General features: G+C 41.3%; 2 protein-coding genes across 3 annotated transcripts in view; one reads left to right on the top strand and one right to left on the bottom strand.

Annotated features, from left to right (window-relative positions):
- The window catches only part of SEMA4B (semaphorin 4B), a 287580-nt gene extending 280101 nt beyond the window's left edge, over positions 1–7479 (top strand). The window contains exons 13-16 of one of the 2 annotated variants that reach the window (XM_075858142.1): positions 1464–1579; positions 3329–3495; positions 3589–3674; positions 4408–7479. In XM_075858142.1, coding sequence (XP_075714257.1) covers positions 1464–1579; positions 3329–3495; positions 3589–3674; positions 4408–5192 — 1154 coding nt within the window. In that variant the 3' untranslated portion in view covers positions 5193–7479. Of the gene's footprint in view, positions 1–1463; positions 1580–3328; positions 3496–3588; positions 3675–4404 lie in introns of both variants that reach the window. The other variant, XM_075858141.1, reaches the window with a different exon arrangement.
- Positions 7480–19368: 11889 nt separating this feature from the next.
- CIB1 (calcium and integrin binding 1) overlaps positions 19369–24883 on the bottom strand; it is a 15410-nt gene continuing 9895 nt past the window's right edge. Inside the window, exons 6-7 of the mRNA XM_075858140.1 lie at positions 20835–20923; positions 19369–19767 (exon numbers count right to left, since the gene is read on the bottom strand). Of these exons, the coding sequence (XP_075714255.1) occupies positions 19746–19767; positions 20835–20923 (111 nt within the window). The 3' untranslated portion in view covers positions 19369–19745. The remainder of the gene's footprint in view (positions 19768–20834; positions 20924–24883) is intronic.

Below are 24883 nucleotides of genomic sequence, written 5' to 3'. Positions count from 1 at the left end.
GCAAGAAAAAAAAGCTCCAAACTATATTTACTACCTCCTATTAATTTCAATTGGAGCTGAGAGGTGGAAACCACTTGAAGAACATCAGCTCCCCACTCCCAGTAAAATAATCATCGGCCCCCACTCACAGTGAAATGACCATCAGCCCCCCCACTCACAGTAAAATGACCATCAGCCCCACCCCCCCTCACAGTAAAATGACCATCAGTCCCCCCCTCACAGTAAAATAACCATCAGCCCGTCACTCACAGATTCCCCCTGTAGATAGTGCCACACAGGCTCTTGTAGGTAGTGCCACACAGCCCCCTGTAGATAGTGCTACACAGCCACATGTAGATAGTGCCACACAGCCCCCTGTAGATAGTGCCACACAGCCCCGTTGTAGGTAGTGCCACACAGCCCCGTTGTAGGTAGTGCCACACAGCCCCCTGTAGGTTGTGCCACACAGCCCCCTTGTAGGTTGTGCCACACAGCCCCCTGGTAGGTAGTGCTACAAAGCCAAGTGGTAGGTATTGCCACACAGCCCCATGGTAGGTAGTGCCATACAGCCCCCTTGCAGGTAGTGCCCCACAAAACCCCTCTTATAGATAGCACCCCTACTTCCTGTAGATAGCTGCACTGTAGCTCCCTGAAAGTGCGGAATCCCCCTGTGGCCAGGAATTCCGCTCCTGGAGCGCTCCACTTGATGTCTCTGTCCGTATATGGACAGTGACATCAGGGGCAACTCCTGAAGCAGAATCCCAGTCCACAGCGTTGCCGACGCTGTGACCGGGGATTCTACTCCAGGAGAAGCCCCTGTCGTCTGTGTCCATTTATGGACAGTGACGTCAAGGGCTTCTCCTGGAGTGGAATCGCCGGTCACAGAGTCGGCGACGCTGTAAACGGGGATGCCCCTTCAGGAGTTGCCCTGATGTCACTGTCCATATACGGACAGAGACATCAAGCGGAGCACTCCAGGAGCGGAATCCCCGGCCACACAGGGATTTCGCTCCTTCAGGGAGCTACAGTGGTGCTAGTAGATTACAGTGCAGGGAGATACCTCCCTGCTCTGCTATAGTTCGCCGCCGGCCATGGGGGGGCCTTTTCCAACGGGCGGCACGGGCGCCCTCATGCCCGGTGTCACCACCCATGCCACTTTCTGTTCTCCCAGAAATCCCCTCCTCCTTCCCCCGCTGAGCCCTGCCACTTAGTCTCTCCACCTTGCCCCCTGATACCCACCAGCTAGCTCTGCCCTGCCCCTCCAAAGAGATCTCCTACTAGTTTGCTTTTCACCGCTGCCTTACCTCCGACCACTTTACTTTGTGCCCGCCCCAATAGTGAGGGGGGGCCCAGACTCCTTGGCTGTATGGGGCCCAGAAATTTCTGATGGCGGCCCTGGTTGTACGGCCTGAATGACTGGGTCCACAATTGTGTCTAAATTTATTACAGACATTTCGGTGTTAATAATGTTTTCCATTCCACAGACGATGGGCGACTGCACAAGGCTGTCCATGTGAATGGGAAAGTCCATGTTATTGAAGAGATTCAACTGTTTCTAAGTGCAGATCCAGTTCAGGAGCTACTGATTGATCACAGCAAGGTAAGAAGACCGTGTAACTGCAATAGGCTACAAAAGTATAAATTGGTCAAATGGTTTCACATAATTTATAGCACAAACATATTCCCCACAGAATGTATTCGACATCATTATTTGATGTCCTCTATAAAGCTCCATACATTACAGACGGTCGTTTTCTGAACGAATTTTCGTTCATGGTGGTTCTAAGAAGGTTGTCACTCTAGAAGACATTGGTCTAAGCGACAAATCGCCGATCAACCTCTAATTTGATCTGTGGCCTAGTATGGGCTTCTACTGATGGGATGTAGATATGTCATTTGGCATATATGACTTTACAAAACTGCACCCGACAATGAATAAATAAATCCAACACCGCAGATCAACTTTTCCACAGATGTTTGTCTTTGGTCCGCATCTATCCGCTCATAAATCACCCTTTTTAGTCATCCAAATTCTCTAGTGTATGGCCCTCTTAAAGTGTAGCTAAACTTTTTTTTATAAAACTTGTGACATGTCAGAAATTTTGATCAGTGGCGTTCCGAGCGCTGAGACCATCACCGATCGCTAAAAAGAAGCCAAAGAAGTGCTCAGGTGATCTCGGTGCTACTTTGTGTCTATGATTTGACTCCGCTCCGCTTTCCTCGGAATGCCAAGCGAGCAGTGTACAGACTTATAGACTTTCTATTGAGCTCGTACACCACTCGCTTGGCTTTTCAAGGGGAGTCAAGCAAAGTCCATCAAAAACTAAGAGGCAACTGCGCTCACCTGAGCGTTTCTGCTGCTTCATTTTAGCGAACAGTGGGGATCTCAGCGTGTTCGAACCCCTACTGATGACATGTCAAGACTTTTATGAAAGGTTAGTTACACTTTAAGGCTCACAATCTAATTTCACTATCTCGACATGTTCACTAGGGCCAATTTCTTAGGAAGCTGCCCATGTTCTTGGAGTAGAAAGGAAATTGGGGTAGAAATTGGAGCACCTGGAGTTCACTCTAACCTCATGCAAAGTATGCAGATGTTGCCCCAGCTGCAGAGGGACCCCAGTGCTGCACGACAGCCCTGCTTACCACTGCGCCACAATTCTTGGTGCTAACCACAGTATAGGCATTGAGCTATTTATTGATTTTTTTTCTTTTTCTAGAACCACATGGACACATTCACTTTTTCTGAAGGCCAATTATTTTTCTTTTTTAGTTTTAAAGTGAATGCTACACAGTTTGGAGTTCACCTGCCATTTACAATTAGGTTGTTCGTTAAAGGGTAACTGAACGTTCAACAAACTCCTGGCATGTCATAGGGACGTATCAGAAGTTTTGATTGATGGGGTCTGAGCACTGAGAGGAAGTGGCAGAAGTGCTTGTGTGATCGCTGAGCTGCTTTGTGTCTGTTTGGCTTTTTCCGGAAATCATTGTAGCGGTGTACGGACTCAATAGAAAGTTTGTGAGCCCGTACACTGCTACATCGGCTGTGCGGAAAAAGACGATCCGAAACAAAGCGGCTCAGCGCTCACACGAGCGCTTCTGCCGCTTCGTTTTAGGGATTGGTGAGGGTCTCCGTGCTTGGTCCCCAACCAATCAAAACTTCTGAGATGTCACTGACATGTCAAAAGTTTGAACATTTAGTTACCCTTTAACGTAAGACATATTGATTTTTACAGTAAATGTCTATTCAAAGTCTCTTTAACCTATACTATGACAAACATTGACTGCTGACATCTTGATTCTCCATTTGTAGCCTTGGTAACTCAAATGTTAATTCTGTCTTGTATAGAATCTGGTTTACGCCTCCTCTCGTTCCACGGTGGTACAAGTTCCTGTCTCAAACTGCAGTATGTATACAAGCTGTGGGGAATGCATCCTTTCACGTGATCCCTATTGTGCATGGAGCAAGAGAGGCTGTCGCAGTGTCCACCACCATTCGCATGATCCAAATGCACAGTGAGTGGTGCCTATTATATCTCTCTACAGCAGTCGACTGTAAAGGCTGCAGTAATAGATTTTTTTGTATTTATTGTTTTTTTTGTATTCCAGGCACTGGCTCCAAGATATTGAAAATGCAGATACTGAAAAACTTTGCCAGCAGAACAATAGCTCAGGTCGGGTTCATTCATCAAATGGTAAGTCACTGAAAGACTGGCGTATGTGTAGTAATTTCAAATGAATGCATGAATTACTGTGTGTAGATGAGATACAGACAGATATTTGGTAGATTAGATAGATATTCCATCTATAAAATATTTATTTATCGATGTGAGAGTGATGCACAAATACATTAGAGTGAGAGAGCTATAAGATAGATATGAGAGAGAGATGGATATTAGGGCTCATTCAGACGAGCGCGTATCACGTCTGTGTGATGGCTGTTAAAACAACGACCGTCACACGGACTTGTGTATTTCAATGGGACCGTTCACACGACCGTTATTTCAACAGAGCGTGTGAAGGGTCCGTTAAAAATTAGGACATGTACTATTTGACTGCGTGTGACTCTAGGCTATGGGGGACCCGTGACCACGCGTCCCGCACGGGTTCACCTCGGAGATGAAAAACTCCTGTTTTTCACGTCCGAGGTTGCCTCACTGAATGTAACCTTAGAGAGAGATATTCGGTAGATATTAGATAGAGGTAGATAGATATAAGAAATTGATATTGGATAGATACATATGAGAGACAGATTTATTTGAGGTAGGTAAATAGATTATTGATATATATATATACTTGATCGATCGAAAGATAGATGTTCGCAAGAGATATGAGAGCGAGAGACATGAGAGCGGTAGATGGATCAATAGAATAGAAAGTAACAAGAATTGCCCCGTAATTAATTTTTATTTGTTTTATTCACAGAAGAGCCTGAGTGTAAGAAGATTGTGCTAAAACTGAATAATGCTACTACTTTGCCGTGCAACTTGTTATCCAATTTAGCATCTCGCCAGTGGCTTCACAATGAGAAAGCTATTGATGCCTCATATTTTGTGTTAGAAATGGGAGACCTTATTCTTGTAAACAGCCCTGAAAGACTGGGAACATATGAATGCTGGTCAGTAGAGAAGGATTTCAAAAAGTTGATGGTGAAGTACTGCGTTGAAACAGACAGCATCATGAAAACCACTACTCAAAGGGCTCAAACGGAAATGATCTTTCACCAAGTTAGTGCCGTTGAGAACGGTTTTAACAACTCAAAATTTCTTTCATCGGCTTCGGGGGGTAACTCTGCCCAGCTATTAGGGAAATCTTACTGGAATGAATTTTTAATAATGACTATACTCTTTGCGGTGGTGGTGGTCGTTCTGACATTGTGCATCTTGTATAGACATCGCAGTGGAATGAAATCAATTCTAAAGCCAGTAGAACATTCTGACAAGAAACCACGTAAAAATGGAAAACCTGCCGAAAATTTGCCTCTAAATGGAAGCAGTGTTCCTGTCCCACAAGCTGACCATAAAGGTTATCAGACTCTAAATGACAACTATATAATCAGCACTCCTGTTCATGACCCTTTGGTTGCTAGTAAAATTGTATCCGAATCAGAAAAAAGACCTCTGAATGTCAAGGACACACTTGTGGAGGTATCGCCAGCATGCCCAAGACCAAGAGTACGACTGGGCTCTGAAATAAGAGATTCTGTGGTATGAGAGACTAAAACAGTAGACATTCCTGTACCCACAAACCACTAAGGGACCACAAGCAACCGTTCAACAAGGCTTTGTGACCCTGCAAGTATTCTATGTGTGTGCATGCAACTTTATGATGATGGTCAAACTTGATTGTCAACCCAGGCTACCTATACATGGATAGCTTCTGTGTGCAGAGAGTATACAAGTGTACATTGTGGAAAGATAACACATCATCTTCTGTTACAATCATCATCATCGTTTCTAGACACAGAGGGACAATTGTGTTTGGGAGCATGTGCACACTTGGTCTCCAGGTAGCACATTTCCATTTCAACACTCATCGAATAAGCCGTGTGCAAGGACCATCTTTTGAATTATTTGCACATGGTTAGTAGAAAGTTGGGATACTAGTGTTATTCCTCCACTATGGCTGGTCTTCAGTATCAGTTATGGATAAAAGAAGAAAACCAAATGTAGTTGGAGGTCCCCAAGGCCTCGCCCATGTTAGATAGTCAAGAATGTAGATTGCTGAACGTCCGGACTTTGGAATTCTTAACAATGATTGAACATGGGGTCAGTGTTGGCGGGTTTTATTTCTATGAACAGCACAATAAGAATCTGGCTTTAGCCAAAAAGAAAAAGGATGTTCAGAATATAGTCTGGTACATTCATTGCCAACCGGTAGCAATATTCTACAGCAAAACGGCTCACAACAGAAGCGTAAGACGCCCTTCCGTCGGAGAGAGGAATGGTCAGATTTTGGCCACGTCGTCCAAGCAACCATCTTCATGAATACTTGTTGCACCTACTGCTGATGTACATCCTTATCCCAAACCTTTAGAAAACATCTATTAATATTATTTGTGTTTTTCTGTTATGTTTTGTCATTACCTTTTTGCTTTGTTTAAAATAATGTGAAACCAGGAACTGGTGTTATGGCACCAACAACCAGCTATAATCTGCCTAAAGTATAAAAGGTACATACCCGGGTTCTTTAATTTATCAATCTGTTATAAATTGCAACAAATAGTTAAATTTTTTTTTTAATCTTTTTTGTTTGGGGGGTTGTAAATATTGTATATTTGTCATGAGATCTTTTATTTGCATTTGTTTTTTGAGAACAGGTGTGTGTATGGGATGTGTCCTGTTTGTATTGACTGGTTTACCAGTAGTGTGCACCATTGCTTCAAGTGACCAGTAAGGAAAATGCATTTTATGGTTTGTGAAATGTTATAATCTCGCCTGTCACACTTTTTCCAGTGCCTTCATAATGTGGGACTTTGTTAACATACACAAAGCTTGAATAATACACCTTGAGCTCATATTTAGACATTGTGAATCATTGGTGTAACCTATGGCACACTCTTCCTCGGCTAATACAAGATCCTGATTGTGGGGTGTCTGGAAGTGTTGAGCATCTGCTTGCAATCGACTTTCAGAGTGCTGTAAATATCTGCTCCTTGCTTTACTGCAGTTTAGGTGGAGCATTGTTTGAAAATACCAAAGTAGTTGTAAAGCTACTAGATATTGTATAGGTTTTGTACAAAGCGGTTATGTAAAGATAAAGCTCTGAGGATATCTTTATAGGGAAATCCAGGCAACGACCGTTTTTATACACAACCAGAGCATCGGGCTCTGAATGAGAATGGTACTAAAAAGGTAAGATATAGCCTCTGTGTGGGCTATAGTATAGCTACTTCTTTATAAAGCACATGTACCTCAGCTATAATCGAGCTCCAACTTTCCTACTCCTGTTACAGCACAATAATCCATAACCTTTCAGCCCTAGGAATTTTAGTTTCCAGTCTCAGTGGGAAACTACGTAAGGAGCATCGATCAATGTTGATTTGTATGAAACAACGCATACGTCTCTGAATGTACAGTATTGACTCCATAGCATCTGACGTAAAGCACATCCGCACGTAATAAAACCCCTGTAACCATGACTAAATTGACTTTACTTACAGACGTTCAGTGACTACCTGTAGTGTACATGCTTATTACCACATCTACAATGCTGTGAACCAGCTGCTGCTTGACAGGGATTTACCGGTACGACACTGAATATAGAGGACCACTAGGACTCTAACAATCTGACCTGTGTGAGAAACGTGCACCTTATCACAATGCATGCATGGAAACGTCCCATCTGTTGTAAATATGTGTGCAGTTTTTTTGTGCCAAATGTATTGTCAGTATGTGGTGTTGGTGAGTCCTATTGTACAGTCCGCTTCCCTATGTTGATTTGCAGTTTTAAGTACATTTTTTATTACAGCACTTTATTTTTAATAAAATGTGGAAAATTGACAGTCTCATTACATTTTTACTTAGATCTAAATTATAGCGTTATTTATTTTTTTGGGGGATTTGCGGAGTTCCTCTTTTTGGAGCTACCAAGCAAGGGACCTATAATGTGTATAATGACAGGTGGAATTTATTCATCGTATTACACTGAACTACACGGATGCCTGGATGATTTGCCGTGCCGAGCAGAAGAACAATATTGGGGTCATTTTGGAGGTGGGGAGTTTGGGCTGTTTGTAAAGCTGCCTATACACATTAGACAAAATTCTTCCAAGCTGCTGAGTTTGGTGGGATCATCCAGCAATCTAATGTGTATGGGGCCTCCCGACTCTCCCTGGCTGTCAGATGTCGGGGGGGGGGGGGGATAACATATGCCGGATTTCAAAGTCCCTGATTCTTTTGTTCCCACTGGAGATAAGCTACTGCTAGACGTGCCTCACAGTGGCTTATACCCCGCTCCCCATTTAAAATGAACACGCACACTTTTTTTTATTTATTTTTTTAAATACAGGGCATACTATTGTAGTTCCTTTTAGAAGCAATTCTGTCTCTAACACAGTTTTTTAATGTGCTGGTTTCCTTTTGATGCCAACTGGGGATTTTTTTTTTAGAGAAACAGCAGAGATGACAAGCTGCAGCCTGCCAGCACGGACTATAAGGGAACCTGTCACTAGATTGTAGGGCACTAAACCACCAGTATGTGGTAATGCTGCTGGTGAATAACGTCCTAAACATGCCACTATAAAAGCTCAGTTTTAGCATTTGGTCTAAAAAGAACTAATAAAACAAAATAAGCTGTATGTAAATAACTACACTGATTTTGTAACTGCCGTTCACTTCTATGGGAGTTACAGAAACAGCGTATTTCTACAAGCTAGACTGTTTTTTGTAATTCCCGAACATGTAATCAGGAAGTGGCTGGGAGGCAGCGGGAACCGAGAAAGGTAGAAGGGGCTTAGAGGACCCCGTTTAGAGATAGATGCGGGTCCCAGAGGTGGGACCCGCATCTATCTGATATTTATGACGTATCCTGTGGATATGCCATAAATGTCCCTGATGGAAAAACCCCTTTAAATGTTCACGTGGATTTCCTCTCACTCTACAATAGCCAATACTGATGAGTAAATTCACTGCCTAGAATGACCCAAACACATTTTATGTTTGTGTGTCTCACATAGGAATCCAGTCTCTAGGGATTTGTGTATCTGGTGCCATGGAATATAATCATTGCACATGTAATTAGGATGATTATTGCTAATTACTAACTGCGAACTTCTAGAGAAACACTGACTCAGACCTTGCTCTCCATAGTTTGAGCACTAGTCAAAACATCTTGACTCAAACCTCTGTCTAGTTAGTTTAGTTTTAGGGAATGTTCACATGCAGTGTTTTCAGGTGTATTTCGGGGCGTTTACGTCTCAAAAAAATGACTGAAAAAACGGAAGCTGAATGCCTACAAACATCTGCCCATTGAAATAAATGGGAAAAACAGCATTTAGTTCATGCGGGGCGTCTTTTTACGCCGCTGTTTTAAAAAAACGGAGCGTAAAAAGACGCTCCGTAAAATGAAGTGCATATCACTTCTTGAGGCGTTTTTTGGAGCTGATTTTCCATTGAACACTATGAAAAACGCCTCAAAAGAAGCTCCAAATTAGAAGCTTTATTTTCAGCTTCAAAAATGCCTGAAAATCAGAGGATGTTTTCTCTGAAAACAGCTCCGTTATTTCAGAAGTTTTTTGACTCAGCGCATGAACATACCCTCACAATGGGCGATTATCGGGCAGACGAGCGTTCATAGAACGCTCGTTGTCGATAATTGCCCTGTGTAAACAGGGCAGAGATCAGCAGATGAAGGAGCAACCATTCGATCATCTGCTGGTCGTATCGTTTTAAAAAAGTTAAATATTATCGTTGTCGACAGCACATCTCCCTGTGTAAACAGGGAGACGCGCTGCCGACATGATGATAATGTATGGGGACGAGCGGAGTAATGAGCGCTCATTCCCAGACATAGCTCCTTGTGAGAGGAGCAAACGAGCGCCGATCAACGAAGTCTCGTTGATTGGCGGTCGCAGCACTGGCCAAAATCAGCCGGTGTAATAGCGCCTTAAGAGACCAAGATAAGTATTTAAAGAGGTTGTTCACTTTGGACAATCACTTTTTATTTGAAGCGACTCCCAGTGTTCAGCTGTAAACGGTGTGGGAACTTGAAAGCAAATGTTCAGCTTCCCTGCAGCAACACCACAGGGCAAATTAAGCATTACACAATTGCTTATTGAAATCAATGAGCTATAAAAGGTAACTGGCTAATGTTCAGAACTGGGTAGTCATGTCTATCAACTCCGAATTCCCAAGCAAGTTAAACAAAAATAAAACTTTCTACAAATACAGCTGAGAGATTTTAAACATTATTGCAGTAATATTGTAAAATTTGAACATAAAGGGCTTTTACTAATTTATAAACGACAAATATGAAAAGGACTCTTGCACTAAATTTAAGTGCATGATAAAATGGGAAAAACACCTTAAACAACAGTTTACCAAAAGGGAATGGGACAAGGCTGTGACTTGACCATATTGCCATCATAAGGAAAATGTAAATGCGAATCTACCTCTCCTGGTCAAGAAAAAAAAAAAGTCTATTTTATTCTCCGACTTCTGAGATTTGTTGGAGAAACTTTGGGGCTCTGGTCCATATCCTACGGAAATACAGGATTAGAAAACTTTGGAATGGTAGTTTCTCCACTATCTCAAACGTGGCGCATTTACAATTTATACCAAGTCTGGAGATCGCACTTCTAAATCCAGGAATGAAAAAGATACGCAGGGAAGGAAGGTGGGCGATGACCCAAATTCTCAATGTTTCTATTTACAACACGAACCGTGAATAGGAATACAGACTCCCCCTAATCTACAAATTTTCATGTCGTTTTTCTTTCATCCCTTGTTGTGTAGGTTTCTTGTCTAGTCATGTTATCTATTCTGGTTATGCTGTTCATGTGAACGTGTTTATGTAACGTGAATTTTTTGTGCAATTAAAGAATAAAAAAGAAAAAAACAGAATTTCCTAAACGCATGTTTGAAAATGTTTTTTTCTAAACCACCCAACCCATTTAACTCATACTGGGGCATTTTTTGTTTCGATGTTAGTCTTTTCGGGTGTTGGTGGGCTGTTAACAGAAAAAAAAATCATATCTAGGTGGAAGTTCTGAATTCCTATTCGAGCTGGCAAGAAGGAGCATGGGAATTATTTGCTGAACGTTCCTTACTCCATGCCCAGCACCGCTCACCATACTGGGCTATGTAAAAGATGTTTGGACTTGAAGTTCACATCAGTTTTGAACCATGATGCTGTTAATTTGGGGAATTCATTATGACTTGGCGGATTGTTGAAATAGTTAACACCTACAGGCCTTCAGAAGATTTTTATTATTTACATATTAAGACTCTTTATCTAAAGAGTTTTCCCAACAGTCTTTTTGATATTCAATTGCGAATTCGAATTTCAGTAATGCAATTGCTGACAGCAATGATTAGCGCGGTCATATTTTCTGTGGAATACATTTTTTTTCATACTTCTTGTCTTTGAGGATTCATTAAATTCATTATAAACGTCTTAAATCTGCATTATTGCTTCATAAGCATTCAAGGGACTTTGCTTTTGACAGTCGTATTAAAGAGGCTCTGTCCCCAGATTTTGCAACCCCTATCTGCTATTGCAGCAGATAGGCGCTGCAATGTAGATTACAGTAACGTTTTTATTTTTAAAAAACGAGCATTTTTGGCCAAGTTATGACCATTTTTGTATTTATGCAAATGAGGCTTGCAAAAGTACAACTGGGCGTGTTGAAAAGTAAAAGTACAACTGGGCGTGTATTATGTGCGTACATCGGGGCGTGTTTACTACTTTTACTAGCTGGGCGTTCTGACGAGAAGTATCATCCACTTCTCTTCAGAACGCCCAGCTTCTGGCAGATCACGCTGTGACGTCACTTCCCCAGGTCCTGCATCGTGTCGGATGAGCGAGGACACATCGGCACCAGAGGCTACAGATGATTCTGCAGCAGCATCGGCGTTTGCAGGTAAGTAGCTACATCGACTTACCTGCAAACGCTGATGCTGCTGCAGAATCAACTGTAGCCTCTGGTGCCGATGTGTCCTCGCTCATCTGACACGATGCAGGACCTGGGGCAGGAAGTGACGTCACAGCGTGATCTGCCAGAAGCTGGGCGTTCTGAAGAGAAGTGGATGATACTTCTCGTCAGAACGCCCAGCTAGTAAAAGTAGTAAAAACGCCCCGATGTAACATACATAATACACGCCCAGTTGTACTTTTACTTTTCAACACGCCCAGTTGTACTTTTGCAAGCCTCATTTGCATAAATACAAAAATGGCCATAACTTGGCCAAAAATGCTCATTTTTTTAAAAATAAAAACGTTACTGTAATCTACATTGCAGCGCCTATCTGCTGCAATAGCAGATAGGGGTTGCAAAATCTGGGGACAGAGCCTCTTTAAGGCTAGGTTCACACGTGGCAGAAAAAAATGTTTAATTGGAAAGATCTTAACGCCTCATGCACACGACAGTGTGCGCCGGCCGAGTCCCATCAGTGATCTGAGGAAAGATAGGACATGTTCTATCTTTCCTCGGATTGGAGACTTGGAATATTTTTCACAGACCCGATTCACCCGCTAAAGTGAATGGGTCCATGAAGACTATCGGGTGCCACACGGATGCCGACAAAAACAGCCCGAGTGGCACAACGATCGTGTGCATGAGGCGTAACTGGAATTTTGATATTAGTTTATTTCAAAGAGGCTCTGTCAGATTATTAGTGCCTGATCTCCTACACAATCTGATCGGCGCTGTAATGTAGATAAGTGGTTTTTATTTTGAAAAACTCATTTTTGACCAAGTTATGCACAATTTTAGACTTATGCTAATTAGTTTCTATAGACAACTGGGCGTGTTTTTACTTTTGACCAATTGGGCGTTGTACAGAGGGGTGTATGACGCTGACCAATCAGCGTCATACACTTCTCATTATGGGGCATTTAGAATCTGGTGACCGAGCCTCTTTAACCTTTGAACTGCAAAGGGTAAAATAAGCTAGCACAAATAAGCCACATATAGAGCATGCTGAGGATTTGAAAATCTACAACATGAACTATAATCTGCACCAATATTTACCTGCTGCATTTGAATGGGGTTCTATATTGTACTCTCTTGCAGATTTTTCTTGGATTAAAGGCAATGCACACCTTTGCAAGGCAAAAAAAGGTTTTAAATAAAAAGGTGTATCAGTGCGTTTGGTGTAACTTTCCAAATACTTTTTTATTAAAAATTATTTTTACTTTTTATGATACAGCTGCTCTGTATTCTCTATAAAGTAGCTGTATCTAGCGTTATTCACTAAATCAGTCAGTCCCACGGACCTGATGGGCTCAGTGTCATCGGGTCCTGCGTGTCTCTGACATGCAGGATATACCTGTAAACTATCGCATCTAAGGTCATAGACGTGATCGTTTACAGCTGGCTCCTGCGTGTCGAGCTGCTGTCACTGAACTAGTCCGGTCCGTGGGACTGACTGATTTAGTGAATAGCACTAGATACAGCTGCTCTGTATAGAGAATACAGAGCAGCTGTATAAAAAAAATAAAGTAAAAATAATTTGTAATAAAGTATTTGTAAAGTTACACCAAACACACGGATACACCTTTTTTTTTTTAATAAAAAAAAAAAAAAAAGACCCGTATGTACGGGAGTGAAAAAACATGGTCGTGTGCATGGGGCCTTATAGGAATTCATAAAAGAGCCTAATGGAGAAAAAAAAGAAGCAGGGGGAAAAAACAAAAAAGGGGGTTGTCTTTGAGTCAACCCCTTTAATAAAAATAGCCTCAGCGATATAAATTTAGATTCTTCTCCTAAACGTGATGCATGCACTTTGGAAATCAGTTTAAAATCCTTATGGGTATAAAATTTGTAAGCAGCCGTGACTTTCACAAAACTTGACACTTATTTCATATATTTCTGTATAGTTGCTTATGTACAGTATCGCCAACATATTCCACAGTACTGTACAGACATGGTCACCATTCAAGTCTGTCCCACAATCTAATTTTCCTGTCTCAGAGACACACACAAAGTAGGGTCAATTTCGTAGGAATCCAATTAACCAATCAGTATGTACTGGAATGTTTGGAGGAAACGCACATAAGCCCAGGGATAACATACAAAATCTATGTAAATCTAGTCCTCTGCCAAATTCAAACACTGCAAGGCAACAGTTCAAACCATTAAAACACCAATTAGAACTCAAGACAGAAAGCATCCCTTATTGGTTGTAAAAGGGAAAAGCAGTACAGAAATTAAGCTGTGCTGATTCGTGAGAGCTAGTGATGGCAGCAGCATACAGGACTCGCAGAACTCACATCCAGTATGTATTACTGCGAGGGACACGCTTAGGGCAAAGCCACACGTGGCGGAATTGCTCTTGAATTCCGCTGCGGACACTCCGCAGCGTTAATCCGCAGCGGAGCAGTTTCTCCATTGACTTCCACTTCTATTTAGTAGGGTTCGTTTAGACGAGGCTGAAAATTCCGCTGCGATGCGGAATTTGGTGTCCGCAGCATGCAATGGATGTTGCGGAGTTGTGGCGGACTGGTTGCGGACTCATGGCGGAATTTCTCCATTGACTTCATTGCGGAAATTAGAATCTCCATTGAAGTCCGCAGCTGTCATGCACATGTTATGTGTGCTGCGGATGCGTCTTGCTAAACGAGTTAAACGATCGGCAGTAACTCTTTCTGCACCCTGGACAGTGACTACCGATCCCAATATACAGCAACCTGTAAAAAAAATAGAAGTTCATACTTACCGAGAAGTCCCTGCTTCTGTCTCCAGTCCGGCTTCCCAGGATGACGTTTCAGTCTAAGTGACGGCTGCAGCGGTCACATGGACTGCCACGTCATCCAGGGAGGTCGGGCTGGATGCCGAAAGAGGGAAGCGTCACCAAGACAACGGCTGGTAAGTATGAAATTAGTTTACTTTCACTAGGGAAAGTGCAGGCCCTTCTCTCTATCCTGCACTGATAGAGAGAAGGGAAGCACTTTTACCGCAGTCCGCAGCAGCTAGTCCGCATCAATTTACTGCACATTTTGGGCAGATCCGCTGCAGAATCTGCAACCCAGATTCTGTGCGGCATTGATGCGGTCAGTTGCGGAGGAAATCCGCCACGTGTGGGCATGCCCTTACATGAGAAAAGACAAACTAGAAGACGGTAGTAAACTGCACATCAGAGGGTATGAAAACGAATGAAGGAATGGAAGAAGTTGTATCCTGAAACTTAGTGCAACTTTAACTCCCGTTAACCACTAACATAAGTAAAAGATAATAATAATTTTTCTTCAATTCAAAAAGGTATTCATAGTCTTTAACAATCCCCAACGTGTGTGAAGCTGGCTTTGGGGCCGCTTCTACACAGGTGTAATACATAATAAACTGGGAGAAAAAGAAGTCATATCGCCACAAAAGTTGAATATAAAAATAGCAAAATTTTATTAGGACATACAATACAAAATTATAATTACAGATAAAATTCAAAGATGGATCCGAATAAAAGAAGGAAAAAGCAGTGCGGTAGTTTCAAAAGTATTAAAGAATTGGGATATAGAGCCCACTATAAATACATAAATTCTAGTACAAAAACACTTCCTAGTGTGAATCACACGTGACAGCGTCTAGATGATATATTATTTGCACATATAATGGACTAGAAGTAACAAGCAGCAGAATTTAGGAATTAAATTATAGCACCAAGTCAATCCAAATAGCTCTGATGCCTGTTACATTACTCGAGAGTAGTGTTTAGATGTCTATATTTGTTTTTGCCCTTGGCAAAAATAGGTACAAACGATCTGAATCAAAGTGCCAAAGTAAACCTAAAGCTGTCGGAGACGTAGTCCAGTATGTTTGGTCCGTGTGGAATCACATTGTATCAAGTGTGAAAAATATAGTCGTGGGCTTACCCATTAGAATGAATCTAGTGAAGTCCCGCACTGCAGCCTGAAAGGTGTTGCGCCCCGACGCGCGTTTCGCCGATATGGCTTCCTCAGGGGGTAGTGTAATGTGAGGTACGATGTTGAGCCTTATATGTGGTTCCATTAATCAAAAGGTGTGTAGTTCCGGTGTCGGTCCTCACGTTCTGGTCTATGGCGCATGCGCGGGAACCTAACCAGAGCCGCGAGATCCACGTCCCCTGTTCGTCACGCTCCCACTGCGCCTGCGTGCTCCCGAGGACGCGTGTCCATGGGAACAGAGCAGGCGCAGTGCGAACGTATAGACGACAAATAATATAATATATATATTATAGGCGTCGTATTTTCATGTTACTCATGATCTTCTTTTTTCACGTGTAGTATTTTTGTTTACCTTTTAGTTGTCCCCTTCTTTTTCCCTTTTCCCCTCCCCCCCTCCCCCCCGTCTTTTGTTTTTCTCACTAATTTACTATTTTATTAATATCTAATTTATCTGTATTACTATACTCTACTATTTCACATATATTTGCACGTTTATCTATCACCAGTCCTAATGATCGGTTCTGATTATACTGGTCATATCACATCACTATTGTTATCTTATGTTTCATAGGTTACATCTTTTGTTTTTGTATTTTCTTATTCACCTTTTCATCCGATACCTACCGTATTAACATTAACACATCTTCATTTTTCTTCTTATTTTCTGATTATATTTACATTCTCTTAGTATTACACTTGTTCACACACGCACTTGAACATTCCCATACGTCCTGGGGTTTGCGAATGCCGTAGTTGAACCTTGGAGCCTCGCCACGCTCCTCTGTCGTCTATACGTTCGCACTGCGCCTGCTCTGTTCCCATGGACACGCGTCCTCGGGAGCACGCAGGCGCAGTGGGAGCGTGACGAACAGGGGACGTGGATCTCGCGGCTCTGGTTAGGTTCCCGCGCATGCGCCATAGACCAGAACGTGAGGACCGACACCGGAACTACACACCTTTTGATTAATGGAACCACATATAAGGCTCAACATCGTACCTCACATTACACTACCCCCTGAGGAAGCCATATCGGCGAAACGCGCGTCGGGGCGCAACACCTTTCAGGCTGCAGTGCGGGACTTCACTAGATTCATTCTAATGGGTAAGCCCACGACTATATTTTTCACACTTGATACAATGTGATTCCACACGGACCAAACATACTGGACTACGTCTCCGACAGCTTTAGGTTTACTTTGGCACTTTGATTCAGATCGTTTGTACCTATTTTTGCCAAGGGCAAAAACAAATATAGACATCTAAACACTACTCTCGAGTAATGTAACAGGCATCAGAGCTATTTGGATTGACTTGGTGCTATAATTTAATTCCTAAATTCTGCTGCTTGTTACTTCTAGTCCATTATATGTGCAAATAATATATCATCTAGACGCTGTCACGTGTGATTCACACTAGGAAGTGTTTTTGTACTAGAATTTATGTATTTATAGTGGGCTCTATATCCCAATTCTTTAATACTTTTGAAACTACCGCACTGCTTTTTCCTTCTTTTATTCGGATCCATCTTTGAATTTTATCTGTAATTATAATTTTGTATTGTATGTCCTAATAAAATTTTGCTATTTTTATATTCAACTTTTGTGGCGATATGACTTCTTTTTCTCCCAGTTTATTATGATTATATGAAGTTTTGCTGTATTACTTACATTTTGGGGCGCTTTGGATATTTGCTTGTGGCGCCTAACTCTTTACTCAACCTGGTAAGTCCTTATATTGAAACAGGTGTAATACAGTTGCTCTTTAGCGCCTGCATTAGGGACGCAACCATTCAGAGTATTGCGTTAGTAATACGGGCGCAAAAGAACAACTGTATTGTATTCCGCTCGTGTGAAAGCGGCCTAAACGTAGTCAAATTTGTAATGAGGGTCAATTTTCATAGCATCTAAAACCTATTTCTCCACAAAAAAATGAATAAAATATGGTTTTGTAACCGTAAAGGCATTTTTCCTTGCATCTCATTTTATGTGATATAAAAACTGCAGTAAAAATAACACTGCCGTTTTTATAAAGTTGTTTTATTGAGTGCAAATTGAATGCTAGAGCAGGACTGTAAACGGACAAGATTTATAGCGCATTTTTCTGGACATCAAAATTCACAAAAATCTATAAATCAGACTTTTTAAACTGAGACATGGGAACGTTCCGTCTATCTCATGATTACATATACATGCTACAGAAATATTTAGAACAGTTTTACTGCCTAAATGTTTACTGGAATTTATCTTCCTCAGTTTATCATTTTTATTCATAAACAATAAAGACACTGAAGGCAATTACTAGAATTTCAATAGGGAGCTCACGTTTATTGCATATTAACATTTGTGCTAATTTTATTACATAGCTTGTCATTTAATAATCAAAATCTGTATTATTAGTAAATATTCCTCAGAAACTAATAATATGTCACTGAACCCATTAAGCCTTGAAAAAAGACGACTAAGGGGGGACATGATTAACTTATATAAATATATGAATGGCACATACAAAAAATATGGTGAAATCCTGTTCCATGTAAAACCCCCTCAAAAAACAAGGGGGCACTCCCTCCGTCTGGAGAAAGAAAGGTTCAAGCTGCAGAGGCGACAAGCCTTCTTTACTGTGAGAATGGTGAATCTCTGGAATAGTCACCGCAGGAGCCATCACAGCAGGGACAGTAGATGGCTTTAAAAAAGGCTTAGATCATTTCATAGGAGCTAATATTTTTTTGTTCTAGATGTATACATTTTTTACTTCCCCTTTACCAATCCCTTGGTTGAACTTGATGGACATGTCTTTTTTCAACCGTACAAACGATGTAACTTTTATATTTTTTCGAGCCTCACTGCACAATGTCTGTGCAGTCAGGCAGCCCTTTTCCAGATCCCATTTAAGGCCCCATCCACATCATGGTTTTTCCTCACGTTTAGCGTGCATGCCAGGAAAGATTCCGACGTACACGCTAAACGTGTCTATAGGGCTCCATTAGCCCAACAGAGGCCTAAACAATGTCCTTCTGGCCTCCTTCCGACTGGAATACCTTTTGTTTTGAGGTATGGAATAGCCTAGTTGTCTATGCTATTCCATACAATGGGATTCTGTAAAGAAAAAGTATACTGTACGTATGTGTTTTAAATGTTAAACAGATGCTATAATAGAGTATCAGTGAGGGATCCTTCGGTTAGGCATCCATCACACATGTCGGGAGCTTTTCCCAGCGTATATTCTAAATGTAGACCACAAAACGTGATGTGAACAGGGCCTCAGTCCTTGCTGGAGACCACGGCTGCTTGTCACAAACAAAAGGAGAAGCGTGTCCTGGGATCTGACAGAACATCTATGAACCACTAGGCACGATGTCCGTATCTATGAACACGTGTAGGAAGGGGTTGGCCTGACAACACATAATGCGGTCAGGCTCCCCTAGGCAACAACTACATTTCTAAACTTCTGAATAAAAGTAGGGAGTTGGTAAAAGAGGTAAAACTTTATTTCATATACATTTTTACAAATTAAAACAAATCTGTTTTTTTTTTCTAGATAAAATATAGAATCTAACTCATATTTAAAAGTAAAATGTTTCCAGTTAGTTGTACAGTGTATCAGACATAAAAAATAAATCAAATTTATAATAAACCAATTCATCATTATAAAACTGAAATGTTTACAATTTAATAATTTTCCAGAACTAGAACTTGTAGAGTCATAGTGTGACGTGTGCGAATAAGGTTGAATAAACGTTTGAATGTTTCTATATATCTAATGACAAGGATAAAGATGAGACTATATAGAATGTAGAATACATAGAATGCATCAAATTTAGGGATTTTATTAAAAACTGAAATGCAACATTATAAGAAATCATGGCTTTATGTTGATGTGGAACTCTGAAAGCCCTGGTATCTGTAGGTCCTCTGCAGAAGAATGGACCACAAACCATTTTCTGCAAACACATGGCCAGCGTATAGATATTTACACAAGTAAACAGCAACTGGCCATGCAGTGTATACGACTAACAGTAGTTACTTATATATCATCATCAGTCAGTCTGACTTTTAGGTAGTGGTTACCGGAGAGGTTTCCGCAGCAGTTCTCAGACACCGATTGGTTCTTCAAGTGGTAATCACAGTTGACCGGTTCATTCCAGTAGAAAAATTGCTGCTCTCTATGAAGACAGACTGCCGGAGTATTCATAGTATAATTTTGAAGGAGCTGAAAAAGACCCCAAAAAACATGAAGTGCCGTCTTTCCAAATGTAATTGGATTAAAAATCCCACCATTTGAGTTATTACACTATCTTACGTAGATGTGTGGTATCTGCTCTCTTGGGAAAGCATGAAGCTCTAGACTTAGGACTGGTCTGACTAAAGTTCTGAAAGCGAACAGAAAGCCTGACAGCTTGATATAAGGTAGTATTGATATCAGAGGCCATGAGATTCTCCTCTACTCTCTCAACCCTACACAATACCCTGCATACGAGTGTTAAAAATAAACAGGTTATACAAAATACTTCCATCTTTTGGTAAAGAAATATATTTCCTTTGTTTAATGAAAAAAAAAAATCTGTGTGCTATTTAACGCTCTCCAACTACATCAACCTTTTTACCGTTAAGCTGATTCTGTATCCCGGTCAATAGTATTCCCTCCCATTAGGATGTCAATTTCTGTAAATTTTACAGCGGATTTCATCCCTTTCAATGTAGCATGGATAAAATCTGCCATATGTCGACCCGGCCATAAAGTGGCTATATACATTAAATAACGGTTGGCCAACAGTTATTTTTCTGGACTCAAGATGGGAGAGGAGAATAAACGGGGCCTTGGCCTGTTTGTTTAAGGAATCGGCAAAACATCCACTGATCGGATAGTGATGCCACATCCTAGTGATATGCCATCACTTAGTATAGTGGGAGAACTAAGACTTCCTTCCGATAGAGGGAACCAATCCAGTTAGTTCCTATGCAAGACTATTTTTCTTCCTCGTGTTCTCCATTAAAAATTTACAGATCCACTTTAATTTAGGCTCCTGGTGAAATAAAAATGTACATCTAAAAAAAAACTGGCAGCCCTAACACCAGTGAAGAAAACAAACCTTTCACAACCATCAATAAAGAAAAAGGACGGAGGAAGTCCAACAAATCATTATCACCACCTAGAAGTATGTTATATGCACAGTAATACTTCCCAGAATCCTTGGCTTACGGTCACTCTTACCATGCAGCGAGAGCAAATATTACTTGTCACAGATCAGGAAAAAAAAGGACACTTGAAATACATACCTGACAAAGTCAGGAGATCTGGAGATGACATGCTGGAACTCAGAGTGGTTTATTGTGCCATCCTTATCAATATCTGACTCTTCAAGGATCTAGGAAAGAAAAAAAGCTAAGCTGAAACTAGGTACGTCCTTGTAAATATTTATGCCACGTGGGCAGTTGATGGGTAGCTCCAGCCTGCATATTAACACTAATGAATTATGGAACTGCATTACCTGCAATTCTATATTAAAAGAAAAATCTGATACACTGTGTTATGCCTATCGCAGGGCCTGGAGGGGCAGTGCATGACTACTATCTATGGCTTCTGATCAATGCACCATAAAAAGATTTTTCGGATTTTCCGCAGTCAGGATGCGCATGGAGAAAGGAGCATAGATGAATACATTACAGTATCTCCATCTGGCTAAATCGATCATTTTAATCCCATAAACACACAGCTTTCTTCACAGTTCTATTATTAACTCCATAGCGACATCCGCCGTACATGTACGGCGAATGTCCGCTACCCCAATATGGCTCAGGAACGGAGCCAGTGCCATATGCGGTGGGTGCTAGCTGTTTCAAACAGATGACTCGCTCCTGCAAGGGCTGGGATTAAGGAGAACTCAATTACATTAAACCCCTCCGATGCCACGGTCAACAGCATTCGCAGCATCTGAGCGGTTAGACAGAGGATGGGGGTGCCGATCAGTTGCCATTGCAGCCGGAGGTCTATTGAAGGCCTTCAGGTCTTTTTACTTTGTAAAAGTAGTAAAAGATAAAAAAAAACAATATTAAATTTGGTATTACAGTAATTGTATTGACCCAGAAAATAAAAAAGTTAAATATGTAGATTTTACCGCACAGTAAACGGCGTAAAAACTAAACCCAAAAACTAGGGCGGAATTGCAGGGTAAAAAAAAAAAATTGTTAGGGATTTTTGAATGCAACCATGAAAAATGAGAATTGGCTGTGTTTCCAAGGTATAAATGTGTTTTAATTAAATAAAACTAAAATCACTGCTATTGATTCCGTCGGAAAACCAGAAAACTGCCGGAATGGTGACAAACGGAAACCATTAGCAATGTTTCCGTCACCATTGAGATCAATGGTGACTGAAACGGAAGCTGTGCTTTCACTTTCCATTGCGGGGTTCACCTGACAGAAACCTCCGACAGAACCCCGGGACGGAAATGAACGGTTGTGCGAACAGGCCCTTAGCTCACAGAGCTTTGCCTAAACTTGATACAATTGTATCCACTTCTCAGCTGAGAGGAGGACTAGGTATGTATGGGCTTGCAGGCTCTGAATGTAAACAAGAGTGCTCTCATTCACTGACAGCAAACTAGTATCTTAAAATGGTTAAGAATCTAAAGACAGTTAAGTTGTATAACTTTCATTTATGCAGGGAGTTAGATTTACATAATACTAGAACACCCCTCTTTAGGTCTTGTTGTTGTTTCTGTGGCCAGCCAAGTCCTTGATTTCAATGTTCTCTTATATAAAAAAATAAATAGATCTTAAAAAAATAAAAAACAAAAAATATCTGCGTGTATATTATTTAAATTCATTGCCTCAATAATAACGAAAACATTGCATCATCATGAAAGGGGAGAAATCTGTACACCCACGTTCAGGTCAGGTAGCTTAAAGAGAATCTGCATTCTGGTGGTTACGTGGCCCAAACCTAATGGCAAAGTGAAGTGAGGCGTACTGTCCCCGGCATCATCTGTGCAACAGGTATGCCCCTGATGCCGCTGAACTCATCTCCTGGACTTCTTCGGTAGTTTACAATTCTTTTAAAACCGAATGCCGAAAAGGCCTAGTTTTGGCATGGGCATGTTTGGAACGCTAAACTCCGGCTGCATAATAACTGGTGTATTACCTGCTTCAAACCGCGTGGCCGGTTTCCTTTCAAGTGTATAGCTTTTATTACAGTAACGTAACTTACCTAGTCCATATGCATAAATCCGGCAAGTTACACATTTCTGTAAAGTCTGCTATGCGGTAACAGGACAGCATGCAGGAATTTTGGATACAATACGTTCCATACGTTGATGCTACTGACGTGTGCATGGTTTCTTTCATATATAGCAATGCTCAGCGGTGGTTATATATAAACCGTATATAAAATGGGGATATATTAAAAGGCCATCTGATGTGCATTAAACACTGAATACTAAGGTTATATACACACCTCATCTCTTTTACTTCTCTGCATTGTATGGATTCGGTTTCATAGCAGAATTTCTGTAACAATGTCTCCTGGTTACTAATCCTAGATTTCTAGGCAACAGCACTGGTTATGTTACGCAGCAGGAATCAGGTTACACTATCGTTTTGTACAGGCCATTATACGGTTACCTGTCTTGTATTGGACTACTCTACGTCCGGTCATTCACCAGATAAAACAAACTAGAAATAAAGGGCTGAAGTCCCAGTTTTTGGGCAGAGACATCAGTTTCTCAAAAATAAGACCGTAAGATAATGGATTGTGGCTGAAGGATCATGTATGTACTCAGAATATATATATATATATATATATATATATATATACATATATATATCAGCATATAAGGGGCTAAACTTTAGTAAAGGGCTTATGTGCTTCAATATGAACTTTTTAATGACAATTTGTTAGCCAAGCTGAAATATCACAAAACATGCTCCTATACAATGGTTCTATTACATGACCCACATGCATATACTTCAATGTATTTACATAGACTGTAAAGAATGGCGCACAGGTAAAGACTGATTGTATGGACGTGCATATGTAAACAAATACACTTGTCCATCCAGATGATCTCTCAGTTTGAGGAACAAACTGGCGAATAATTTTTAAAAAAAATGTGTACACTGAATTACAGCAATACTCAAACCCGTAAGCAACATTGACATTGCAGTGATTGTATATTGTACATTGCATTTATTAAATACGTCAATTCCCCATAGAATAACAATACTAGGGCGTCTAGTGTCCCTCTATTGTGCATTCCTCGGTTATTCCTCTTTGAATGGACAAACGGGTGTTCTAATCCCCCTGGTCAATGGGGTGAATCACTGCCCACTCTGAATCTGCCGAATAAGTGATGACTGCGTCAGACTGCAAATTTATTCATACATTTCCTGGATGAATAACCGAGGAACGGCACAACGCAGTTTTAAGGAAAGGTGCTCCAGCATTGTTCATTTATAATCATACAATTATTTACTAAAACAGACATGTCAGGGGAGCAGAGAGGTCCTCTTTATAGGGTAAGGACACAACGGGCAGATACGCTGCATAAAAGTACACAGCGTATCCATCCTGGGAGACGAATGGAATGACGTCAGGAAAAACTGCACCAAATTGTGGTGCTGTTTTACTGGTGGAAATACTGCTAGAAAAAAAAACTCAAGTTCATACTTACCCCATTCTCCGTTGTCATAGCGACCAGGACCAAGTTTATGTGGGCCCTTGGGCGAAACAGACTTAGTGGGCCCCTTTGCGGGGGAACTCGCGGCAGCAATGGCAGAAAACGTTGTGCCCCATATAGAAGTTGCACACCCCATATATTTAGTGCCCTCTGTAGATAGTGCCACAGTGCCCCCCATCTAGGTAGCGCCACACAACCCCGCTCCCTGATAGTGCCACACAGCCCCCTCCTTGTAGATTGCGCCATTGGGGCTCCCTCTAGGAGTGGAATGCCCAGCCAGAGCATTGCTGACGCTCTGGCTGGGAATTCAGCTCCAGGAGGTGCCACTGACGTCACTATATAGGAATGCATATTTTGTGGTGGTTTTTCTATACAGTTGGCTACTGCGTATCCTGCGCAGTGTACATTTCTTTAAACATGTGGACCTGTAGATGATGTATACCACCATATGGATTGGGAGATTTTTCCTGGCAAATATGGCTAATGTAGACACTAAACATAATGTGTACACACACACACACACATACACACATATATATATATATATATTATACACACACACATGTGCGTGTGTTAGTGAGTGCATGTGTATTTCATTATATATTTTGATCAAAATGTGCACTAAGAACCTCCCAATTATAAGTAGATTTA

The sequence above is a fragment of the Rhinoderma darwinii genome, chromosome 3, assembly GCF_050947455.1.
Source record: "Rhinoderma darwinii isolate aRhiDar2 chromosome 3, aRhiDar2.hap1, whole genome shotgun sequence".
NCBI lineage: Eukaryota > Metazoa > Chordata > Amphibia > Anura > Rhinodermatidae > Rhinoderma > Rhinoderma darwinii.
The sequence above is the reverse complement of the archived record's forward strand: the minus strand, read 5'-3'. Positions and strand labels throughout refer to the sequence as shown.